Source organism: Montipora capricornis, unplaced genomic scaffold, assembly GCF_036669925.1.
Source record: "Montipora capricornis isolate CH-2021 unplaced genomic scaffold, ASM3666992v2 scaffold_467, whole genome shotgun sequence".
NCBI lineage: Eukaryota > Metazoa > Cnidaria > Anthozoa > Scleractinia > Acroporidae > Montipora > Montipora capricornis.
Genome location: NW_027180203.1, coordinates 117,501 through 129,499, shown reverse-complemented (window position 1 = coordinate 129,499; position 11,999 = coordinate 117,501). Strand labels below are relative to the sequence as shown.

Genomic DNA, 11,999 nt, shown 5'->3' with positions numbered 1-11,999 from the left:
GTGCCCTTGGGTCTTGAGTACGTCCCTCGGCCTGCGGCCTCGGGCCGTACTCAAGATCTCGGATACAGTTTTTCCCTATACGGACCTCCCAGCCGGTGAATAACATATATCATATTGTAAAAAGTGATAGTTAATTCTAACTTAACTTAACCTAACTTAACTTAATTTATCAGTAATTTTATTGGGAGTGTCCCCGATTTGTCGGCCTTCGGGCTGCCTAGAAGTTTTAGAAACTTAAATAAAGTTTATTGATTGATCGATTGATTTTACCTGAAGCGGGAAACAGCACGTTGCTGCTTGTCATCAGTAAAATCATTAAAATCAACCACGAGTGGCCTCTGCCATTTTGTTGAAATGCTTAGACGCTGGAAATCTGGATCGAGTGCTTTAAGGGAAGTGGTCAAAACTACTACACTCGAACAGGACCCACCAAACCACGAAATAGATGGTGGTGTCTGCCTGCACCTCCCTTGCTTAAGGTCAAATGATGGTGTCTATATTGCATTGCCACCCCTCTCTCCATCAGTAAAAAGTTACAGTGAGATTCAAACCTCACTTTTATTGTTTTTCTGGTATTGCAGACTCTTGCTAGCTGCATATTCCTGGGTCAACTCAAACTTAAAAGCCAATAAAATGTTGTCGGTAATAATCATGTGATAAGTTCGAAGGTAGGTGGTGTCTTTGGGAACCCCCCTGCCCCAAAGGTGGGTCCTGTTCGAATATAGTAGTTTTAACCAGTTCCCTAATTGGCCAGACACGGCTACCTTGTGCTTATGCTGTGTTTCGTTTTCAAACGATGCAAGCGAAACCAAGCAAAAGCGAAAGTAGAAGAAAAAGGAAAATTTCGATGCTTGCACTTGTGCTTTTGCTTACGTCAACCCCCGTTTTCACTGTGAAATAAGTGAAAGCCTGCAGGCTTCACTTGTCTCACACTTCTGAGAATTTTGTTGGTTATCTATCGAGAAAAAGCAAGAAAGGAGCTAAAATCCAGGAAATTTCTTTGTTTTTTGATACTAAATCTCTCTAATAGTGAAAGTTTTGGAGCTGGTGGGGTTACGATATTGCATACACTGTCCCGTAGTTTGTGGTACTTTTAAGGTGATTTTCCAATCTCGCCCCCAGAGCTCTTTTCTTGACTAAAGGAGAGAAGAGCTCTGGGTAATTCTGAAACAGAGTGTATTCTTCTTGGTTTTCGTGAAGAACAATCAAAAGCGTCTCTAATTGGTGCATTCATGTCAGCACGAGGAGTGAGCAGTCACCGTAAGGTTTGTAAGGTTCAAATAACCGATTTTTTGCTTAAGGACCCTACGGCGTATGTTCTCCTGCATAGAGTTTCCCAGAGCCTTGGGTCGATCCGAGGCTCTGGTGACGAGAATGGGTGATTCCCTAGTATTGCACTGCGCATCCTGTTCTGCGCATAAGACAGTGTTGGCCACGTTCGTATTCAGGCATGGCTACGAGGCTTTATGGCCTAAACAAAACAATGTTTAAATTTAACCATAAAGACTCGTAGCCATGTGTGAATATTGATATATCGAACGTGAACAAAAACATTTCAAAATGGCGACCTTTCATGCGGGAAAGCTCGCTAGAAAGAAGAATCGTCGTTTACAGAGCATAGCAGTAAAGAGCAGAATAGAAAACTTTTTAGACTCTCGCAAAAAAAAGTCGAGTGATATAGCCTTGCTGATGTTTAAATGTCATTTCAGTCCGAGAGTGAAAGTGAAACCGCGCTATCGGGGAGAGGGGTCGAGGGGTCGAGGGGTCGAGCTCGGTTTGCTTTCTAATTTCTCCTAAACGAGGTTGGTGACCTATTTTTATTTTGGCATAATTTTATTCTCTTACTCCTCCTCTTTGTGCTGTAAAACTTAAAAAAATTACGATAGAAAAAAAAGTTACAGGGAAAAAAGTATTCGTAGCCATCACTCATGGACACAAACTTGTCTACTCGAGATCACGCACCCAAGGAATATTTGTAGTCAGCGCCTTTTCATGACGTGTACCTGCGCCATAAAACAAACATTAAATTACTCCTTTTGAACAATACAATACACCTGTTTGTTATTAAAAGAATTACATCAAAGCTGTGCTTCCTGTTCCTGCAAAACGTAGCGTGAACCGATGGAACAAACTTGTCCCTGATAGATGAGGTCGCAATGATAAAATTAGTCACTTGAGCAAGTTATATCTCCCAAACGAGATTGGTGCCGAAATGCACATTTCGAGTCACTTTAATGTAGGGCACAATCGAGAAAAGTTCAAAGAAAATGTTACAACAACTTCTGTTACTAAGGAATCACCTTAAGTTATTTATTGTTTTTTTTAGAGCTAGCCTAAAAGAGGAAGTTTGTTTCTTAACTTGCATACACGTCAATTATTCTATGAGCATAAATTCGTTATAGCGAATAGTGCAAATGAACAGGGTGTCATCTGACGAGACCATTTCAGACGAAAATTGTCGTGAATGTCATTGAAGCTAACAACAACAGAACAGTCGACGCGTTGTTGACCAGAAAGCTCCGGCACTGACCTACAAAACGAAGAGAGATTTGGTCAATTAGAGAATTGTTGGCTTCCCTCTGAAACCCTTTATAAGAACGCTGCTAAACAGTGTATTATGAAGGGGGCGCGGCTTTCGTAGAACTCTAGTGAAGGATTTTTTGCGTGTCTCGGAACGAAGTAACTGGAAGGAGGCTAGGACGACCCACTTCCGACGTACCTCCAACAAGAGCGGTTTTCAATTGATGATACACCAGCAGACGGAGCATTGAAAAAAGCCAGTGAACTCGTGAAGCAAAAATATGCAAATGTGTATAAGTGAGTAATGATAAAAGGGAGTTCAAGAAAAATGAGGACGACAACAAAGACAACGCCGCAGAACAAGAAAATTATTGGTTATTTCATGTGACAGGACTTGGACAACAAAATTTTGGCAGTCTGAGGAATGTTTTAAGTCCAATCGTTTTCTTATCGGACAAGCATCGAGTCCCGTGGTTTATAAGATACTCGTTCAATGAAAAGAGAAGTCGGGAGATAGCTACAGAGCTCGTGGTTTTGCATAGTAAATTTGCGTTTTCGAGGTGTCCTTGTTGCAGTCGCCGTCGTCGTTGCGCTAACTCCCTTCTATCACTGATCACCATCGCTGCCGCTACTGCTATAACAGTTATTTTGCCTTTGCCGAGCAACTTTTTGGCATTTATCACAACTCAATCATACCGACATAGTTTTACACATACCCGATGTGGTGAAAGTTGCTTTGAATCCCTTGTACGTGGTGGTAGAATTACTGTCGGTCTTAAAATGCACCCAAACCATGTTCCCGGCGCTGAGCATGTCTTGTGGCTTATTGGTGCCACACGTCGGCCTAGCAAGGATGGCTCCATAATCTGCTTCAATTCCTCTCACCAGATTGCTTAAGTAAGCCTCTCTGATCTCCAAGTAGTCGTTTTTGCAATACTCGCTTTGTTCTAATTCGAATTGATCGCTGAATGTGATTTTAATCTGATGTCCTTCTGGTGCGAGAAGAAACCACTGCCACTCGTAATTCGCCGGGTAGTTCTTTGAGCCAAATTTTGGAGTGTTAATCTCACCTTCGGAAACATTTAAGTAGGATTGTCCTCCTCTGGCTACAATGAAAATGAAAGCGCAAAATAAATAAAATTAATCAAAGGTATTTTGCGTACAATAGCTGTGGTTACACTGGCCCATTTGCCCACGGGCAAGGACGTTTTTGTGTGCAACCGCTTTTCCCAGACCGAAACTGCCCTAGCGTTATTTCCATGAATGCATCAAAAAGAACAAAAGAACATCACATTGAAAAGGACGGTTTATCTGCTCTCTGAGGTGGCTTGGCCAATCATGATCTGATGTCCTTCTGGTGCGAGAAGAAACCACTGCCGCTCGAAATTCACCGGGTAGTTATTTGAGCCAAATTTTGGAGTGCTGATCACACCTTCAGAAACATTCAAGTACGATTCTTGTCCGATTGTGGCTAATAAGGTAATGAAAGCCCAAAATAATTAAAATTAAGGCGTAATGCAAAGATATTTTGCGTAAAAAGAGCACTTCGGTTATCTGCCCCGCCCACATTTCGACCACCCATAATAATTTACCTCCAGGCCTTACTAAAGGTGAGTCGCTTCAATTGTATAAATGCTTTTCTCCATAGCTCTTTCCTCAGTTCTCGACACTATTCTCAACAAGGAATAGACCTCATATTCTACCTCTTTCGCCGCTTGGTTAGTCGACAGGGACGAGAAAAAATGGTCGCGCGAAATCTGGATTCGAAGCGAACATTGTTCTCTAAACCACCGTTTTATCTCTGTTTAGATAATCGACCCAATAGGACTAATGGCTCGGCACGATTCGCCCGTGCGTGTCACAAATTGGTACTCGAATAAGAACCTATAAATCTTCCACACGGGGTTTACATACTAACACGGAAGGGGTATAGAAAGGCTGCGAGCCATACGTACGAGGTATGGTAAATCAATTCTATTTCGCGTGGATTTAGAAAATTAAGTCGAGATTAACCCTAAAGAAAGATTAAGGTTTAGAAAGGAATAAGTTTAACTTGTTACTCGCGTGCCTCAATGGCTCGTACTGTCCTTACTCACACAGCAGTAACAGCTATTTACGCTACGACATTTACTACCCCTCCCCCCGAAAAATAGGAAGGAAAATTCGTTCACCCAATGCCATGCCATTGATTTTGGAGACCACGACAAAGAAATATTCCGGCCTCGCTTGCCGCCCGATCGTTTTCCCGCGTCATACCCCTCTTGTGGGTGAGGTCAAGAGCCAAAAACTAACACACAGTGTGGTTGGCCGTAACCACCATGGACGCCTCACAAACGGATAAAGATACCACGCAGCATGTCACAACCTCTGATTTCATTAAATCTGTATATGATGCAGCTCAATTGTGTTAATATCAAGAACAATAACAATAATGATGATGATGATATGTGGGAACTATTTTCGAGGAGACCACAGGACTACCTGAGAATGGTTAATGCTGGGATAGAGTTGGTAACACTTCAAAGAACAGTCTTGCTGGGATCAGCAAGGATCATCTGAAGAGTCATTCAAGTCTAAAGTTACTTGGTGCCACCTGATGATGGAGCTAGAATTTAAGGCATTACCATATCTGCCGTAAAGCATTATGATAATGATCATGATATACTACGGACTTACTACCAGATTTGACAATATACAAGATTTTAACTCCGTTTTAATGGGAGATGACGATGACTATGATGATGACGATAACGACGACACTGATGATGATTATGATGGGATTAAAGACATATATGTTATTCACCGGCCGGGAGGTCCGTATTGGGAAAACTGTGCCCGAGGTCTCCAGTACGGCCCGAGGCCGAAGGCCGAGGGCCGTACTCGAGATAGAGGGCAAAGTTTTTCCCAATACGGTCCGACCAAGGCCGGTGAATAACATTTTTCTTTATTTCTTAATTCCATTTTTAGAAGGTAGGAGAAACAACTATTAAGAAAAACTGGAAAAGTCATGTTTTTATTTTACACATTGTCTCATCAACGTGTCAACAAATGTGCAATAAAATGAATTGGTCAGGAACATTTTTACACTGTGCAAAAAACAATTAATTAAGACAAATTGAAACTTTGCTCTTTCAATTCGCAACTTCAATTTGCGCTTAGCGTAGTTGGTTACCATGACCGTGGTCAGGAGATAGGAAAATACTGCCCGCTCCCGGAACCAATCACGATCACGATCAAAGAAATGAATAAAAAGCAATAATGACTTACCATTAGATCCGACAATATACGAGAATTTAAATCCCCTGTAATTGAAGGAGTCATCTGATTTTAATCGTATGTAGAGATTTTCCCCGGTATATGTGTTATGAAGTCGGCTTCCAACCAGCCCAGAGTTGAAATCCAAGTATCTGGTACTAAGTCGTCGGCAATCACCTCTAAATGTCAAATAGCTGTAGCGTCTTACGAAGCTTAGAGCGTCACACTCACAGTTGAGACACTCTTCAAACTCAAAACTACAAGAAAAAAAGTTGATTATCATAATTGATGTTCTTTACAGCGGTTTTAAATTAATTTGTGCAGGTAATCACATGATTTCCAGTGCAATTTCGAATAAATAAGCACGAGCAAATCTTTCCAAAGACAAGTTCAACGGGCGAGTGGAGTTTTGAAATCTTTGAAAAAAATTGCATGTGCTTATTTATTCCAAATTGCACGAAAAAAAAAATGCGATTACTTATTCATTATAGACATGCAAACATTTCACCTTTATTGCACTAACTTCAACTGTCTGCTCTAATTTCATACTTTGGGGTTGGCCGTAATTTCAAGACGGTCTAGGTCAGTGCAAAAAGAGCAAACTAAATAATAAATTTCTTAATTCTGCGTTGCGTTGTGATAGAAAAAGGACCTATAGCTATGTACGGTAATTTAAATTGTCCTTACGAATAGCACTCTCTGAAGAATTACTTAAGCTTACCGGTGGTAGGTTATCCCGATGCCAACGTATGGCTTGGGAATTTCAATTCTCCAACATTTTGTCTCGTTAATGCCGTATGTACCGGACATTGGGTACTCAAGTTCACCACTGGTCTGTGCTGTTATGTTGGTGATTCCATTGGGACAAACTGTAAACACGAAAACAAATAATTGTGCTCAACCCACTGCGTTAGGCATATCTCTTGACGCCAAGTGAAAATTCTCCCACCTGGACAATTCTCTGCGGACTTGTCGCCGCTTCAGATGAGCAGGTGTAAAGAAGCAAAGTTTACTGTTCGCCGATTTAAATCTGAACTCTGAATATTACTGCGGTTTAACTACCATGATTTAAGATTCAAAACATTGTCTATTAACTTGAGGGGGAGAATAGTCAGGGCATATTGTTCTAGGGAGTGAAGTGACGTACTGACACACATATTTCCTTTAAAACTAAAGATTCCCTTCCTTTCCTGATATTAACGCCAAGTATGTGTGTTCCCTTTCATTCCCATCAAGCCTTGCTTGAGGAAGAACACAAAGACACTTGGCCAGCGAGATATGGGTCATTAGCTATAGTTTCAAGAAAGTTTTCTATCGCTAGCTCATTCGTGTTTCTTACCGAAAAAAAAACTAATTTAAGAAACGATCATTTCAAACTACCAAAGAGACCTACAATAGGTGTTTCAAAGGTAATTCACAAGGTTTAAGAACCTTAAAGGAAGCGTGACTTCAGTTCCTTAAATGGTTGCATGATTTGTATCGAACTAATGGGTTACTTCCTGTCGTTCCGTACGGAACATAGTTCGTCCACCAGAGTTCGTCATCCCGTCTGTCCAGGGCCTTCCGCTCGAGCTGTCCCCACGTCAGGCCAGCGACCTTCGGTCTTCGGCCGTCCTCGTTTGCGCTTCCCTTGGGGTGTCCAACGTAGCCCTCTTCGTTTGACGTCTGCAGGTTTCCTCAGCGTGTGTCCAAGCCAGCGCCCTTGCGTCTCTTGATCTGTTGCTCGATTGGCTCTTGGGATGTGCTTCTCCACAGCTCTTCATTTCTCGGCCTGTCGTACCACCGCACTCCAAAGATCTGGCGGAGGCAGCGGTTCACAAAGACTTGTATCTTGGCCATCGATGACTTCAGCACTCTCCAAGTTTCACAGCCGTATAGAAGGACGCTTTTCACATTGGAGTTGTAGATACGAAGCTTCGTGTTGAGGGACAGCTTTGTTGATCGCCACTATGGGTCAAAGGGTATTGAAGACTCCTGCAGCTTTTCCTATCCGAATGCGGATGTCCTGATCAGTTCAGCCTTCTGTGGACATAGTGCTGCCCAGGTAGGCAAAGTCTTGAACTTCCTCGATGGTGTCCTGCCGGATGGTGAATGTAGCTACCCTTGTGTGCCTCAAACTCCTCGTTTTTTTCACGTTGATCTTCAGTCCCGTCTTTCTGGCTTCTTCGTCAAGCTTGAGTAGCTTCTCCTTCATGTCTGTGTGGCGTTGCGAAATTAAGGCGATGTCGTCTGCATAGTCAATGTCCTCTAAATGCTCCATCAATGACCACTGCAGCCCTCTCTTCTTGTCTTTTGTGGTCTCGCGCATGATCCAATCAATAACAATCAAAAATAAAAACGGTGATAGCAAGCACCCTTGTCAAACTCCGGTTGTGATGGTGAAGGGTTCAGTCAAAGAGCCGTTGTGGACCACTTGGCATGTTGATGGTTCAAAAGCCATCCTGATCAGCTTAATGATCTTCTCCGGGATGCCATAGTAGGCCAGCAGCTTCCACAATGTGTCTCGATCCACGCTATCGAAGGCCTTTTCAAAGTCCACAAAGATGGTATACAAGGTGGTGTTCCATTCAAGGCTCTGTTCAATGATATTGCGGAGTGTTGCGATTTGATCCGTGGTCGATCGTTCTTGCCGAAAGCCTGCTTTTTCGTCGCGTAGTACGTGCTCCTTCTCCACTTCTGTCTTGATCTCGGCGGCAATGGTCGGTTCAGCAAGTCCTGAAAATGCTCTCTCCAGCGCTCCAACTGCTCTTTTGGTGATGTGAGGGTCTCATCATCCTTGCTTAGGACATGTTGTGGTTGAGTGCTCTTCTTCCCGGCCAGCCTCTTGGTGATCTGGTAGAGCTCCCTCATGTCTCCTCTTCCAGCTGCGTCTTCTGCATCCTGTGCCATGCGCTCCACATGGTCTCTCCTATCTCTTCTGGCCCTCTTCTTCACCTCTTTGTTCAGAGCTGTGTGCTCCCGTGATAGCCTTGCTTTTGAAGCTCTTGTTTTCGCCATGTTCAATTCTGCTTTCTTCTCCCTCCTCTTGTCAACGACCCTCATAGTGGCTGCTGCCAACCGCTCCTTTTGGGTCCTGCTCTTCTTCCCAAGTACTTCTTCACATGTTGACTTCCACGCTTGCTTTGTCGTCTCCTACATCGTCTCCACTGGGTCGTCCTCGCAGTTTTCCAGCGCTTGAAAACGATTTGACAGAGTGAGTTTGAATGTGGATTTCAGGGCTCTGTCGTTGAGGTAGATGGTGTTGAACTTGCGGCCCGCCTTGCTGCCTGGTGGGAGGCACTTCTTCAGCTTCAGTCTCACCTGTTCAACCAGCAGGTGGTGGTCAGATGCAACGCCCGCCCCTCTCCTCACTCTCGTGTCTTGCAGGCTTCTCCTGAACTTCTTGTCTATGGTGATGTGGTCAATCTGGTTGACTGTGCGGTTGTCGGGCGACACCCAGGTGCCCTTAGGGATGTCCTTGTGTTGGAACACACTTCCACCTATCACCAAGTCGTTGAACACGCAAAAGTCTGCAAACTATTGGCAGCGCATAAATTGTTTTTTTTGTAGATTTTTATCCATTTTTCTCATTATGCGCTGCCATGTCCAGCTAAGAAGGAAAATTGAATGCATGAATGGGTTACAGAGTGCAACACCAAAGTTGTAACCCAAAAAGTTCACAAGTACTTTATTTGCATGACTGTGAAAGAACTCTAGATCTTAACTTACTTAAACAGACACTTTCTTGGTCTTATATACCATCTGATTACAAGATGTTCTATTTTTAACAATGGAATAACATTTTAGAAGGTTATGATGAAATACCTACAAAACTCATTGGATCGTTATAGAGATAATAGACGTTTCTCGTATAACTTTACATAAACATTGATCTGTGTTTTTCTTTAAGTTTTGTAAACTACGTCACATCAATTGAGAAAAACTTTCATCTTAATAAAAACTACTCGCAGCAAATTCCTTCCAAAATGGAACGCCTGGTATATAATGATATATTTGTTTGGCTTATTTTTCTGGAATTTTCATTTGGTCCTTGTAAAAGAACAGCAAAAGGACTGTCTTTTGCCGAACTTCGTAGTGCTCGTACTCTTGCTATGGCAGCACGATAAAAGAAACATCCTTTTAATTGAACTTCTGTTGTCCAATCAAAAGTAAAATAACACAAGTAACATTATTCAGTGTATTTATGAATAAGCAAAGTGGGTGCTTTGTCGATCTTAAGCCCAGAGCAATCGAACGCCCCAACATTGTAGGGAGTTTTTAGTTTTGCAGAAGTTGAATTTTGTCTGCAGTTGTGTGCAAACAGACGCAAGAACTCCCAACAGTGTAAGGACGAACAGTGTATTATGGGAAGGATACGACCAATAAGACTTCATTAACCTTCTAAAATCCGACTGCCATGCATCTTGTTTTCAGCATGTCAATTCGAGGCTATCACCATGGAGACCATATGTAATGCTTGTCCGTTGCCCCAGCAATGTTGGAAGAGCTGTGCAAACGGATCCAACATTGTTGCACTACGCTGCGGCAATCACGGAGCAAAGGAAGTGTTAGGAGTTGTTGGCTCAAAAGTTTGACAGATCCCCGGGGAGGAAGGGGGGGGGGGGAATACTCAATGTATCCCTGGTAGAGGAGGTGCGGCGCGGCCCCTCATACCCTGACCCTGTTTAAGACAAATATCGCTGATTTTCCTACCCATTTTAAGATAGAATTCCGATTTTTGATACTCTGTTTAAGACATTTAACCCAGTTTAAGACAAAAATTGATAAATCGATACCCTGATTAAGACAAAAAATGATAAATTCGATACCCTGTTCAAGACAAAAATCCCGAAAAGCATACCCTGGCTGGCCACACGTCCCCATTAAGCCCTTATAAGGGAAACACTCAACCGACAATGTTGGAATTTGTTGGCCAACAATGTTGCGTCCGATGGCGCGGGGCCTTACAGCCAAATCCAGCCCCTGAGAACAACATTGCACGGCTATTATCATTAATACAAACGTTAAGTCAGTTAAGTCTGTTCAAATATAAGTGCTACCCGGCCAACGTTTGCGAAAACGTAATCCCTCCTTGTACTTGTACATGTTAATTGCCGTGACTTTAAAATCGTCAGTTCCCACGCCCTGCTCCCGTATGACCTTGTAGCTCAGTCGGTAGAGCAGCGGTAATCTAACCCGAAGGTCGTGGGTTCAGTTCCCACCCTGGTCAGAGTTTTCCCTTTCCGTGTGTGGGCGCATTGCCAGTAGTTGGGCTAAAACTCACCTGGTTTATATGGGTAGATACCTAGCACTTCACATTACACTCTACTCAGTGAAGTCTGTTATCATTAATACAGTACTACTTTATATCATTGGATTTACACCATCAAATACTTTGGAGGTGGTACAGTAACTTCACTTACGGTCGTCGCAAAATCCTTGTTCTTCCAGAAATATGATTGTCACTACAACAAGAAGACAACAAAACCTGCTGAAACAAATTTATCTTAAGTTTAAGAGATAAAAGAGTAAACTTGGAAAAATAACAATGGAAATTAATGGCTTCTCACTCTTAACTAAATCCAATGTCAAACTCGTTCCCAGGGTCTCTTTGTTGATGTGGAGAGACACCCTGTTTGGGGCTGATGACGTGACTCTCCTCGAGTCTTTGTTATATTTTGACCCGCAACTGGGCGAAAGCGCAATTATTTGACAAGGTATTTTTTCAATAAATAATCTTTACTTTACATTGCAAGTTTCAAAAAGGTCAAAACAGCTGGTTATATTCCCACAGGAGATTCCCACAAAAGCGGTCAAGAAACAAGAGCTTTTGTGACCGATAACTGACCTTCGATGTCGAACGGCGATTGAAGTTCGCAAAAAATACACCACTAAAGTTGCTCCTACAGAACATAAACTATCACAAAAAATACACCACACGCTACGTTTGCTTGATAAAATTTCACTTTTATTTTACCGGCGCTAAAAACATACTTCACAATTTGTGTTATAGGAGGTTTTCACGTGTTGGTGGATGAAAACAAAAGATCTCTCATTAGCTTCTTTTGTTCGAAGTCGAACATTTCTCTTATGTTCTTGGTGTCTCTGGAGGTTGGTTGAAAACATCCTATAAATTAAACGCTAAAGCCCGGTATGCAGGGTGTGCAGTTGCATTAATATATCAGCGACAATTTTAATACACGTTGAAATATAAATACGTCAAAACTGTGTACTCGCTGTACAAG

At 42.5% G+C, this 11,999-nt stretch overlaps 1 protein-coding gene across 1 annotated transcript in view; it reads right to left on the bottom strand.

The window, feature by feature from the left end:
- Positions 1–1,841: 1,841 nt before the first annotated feature.
- LOC138036199 (dorsal-ventral patterning tolloid-like protein 1) overlaps positions 1,842–11,999 on the bottom strand; it is a 61,369-nt gene continuing 51,211 nt past the window's right edge. Inside the window, exons 3-6 of the mRNA XM_068882554.1 lie at positions 6,497–6,644; positions 5,788–6,032; positions 3,237–3,626; positions 1,842–1,867 (exon numbers count right to left, since the gene is read on the bottom strand). Coding sequence (XP_068738655.1) covers positions 1,842–1,867; positions 3,237–3,626; positions 5,788–6,032; positions 6,497–6,644 — 809 coding nt within the window. The remainder of the gene's footprint in view (positions 1,868–3,236; positions 3,627–5,787; positions 6,033–6,496; positions 6,645–11,999) is intronic.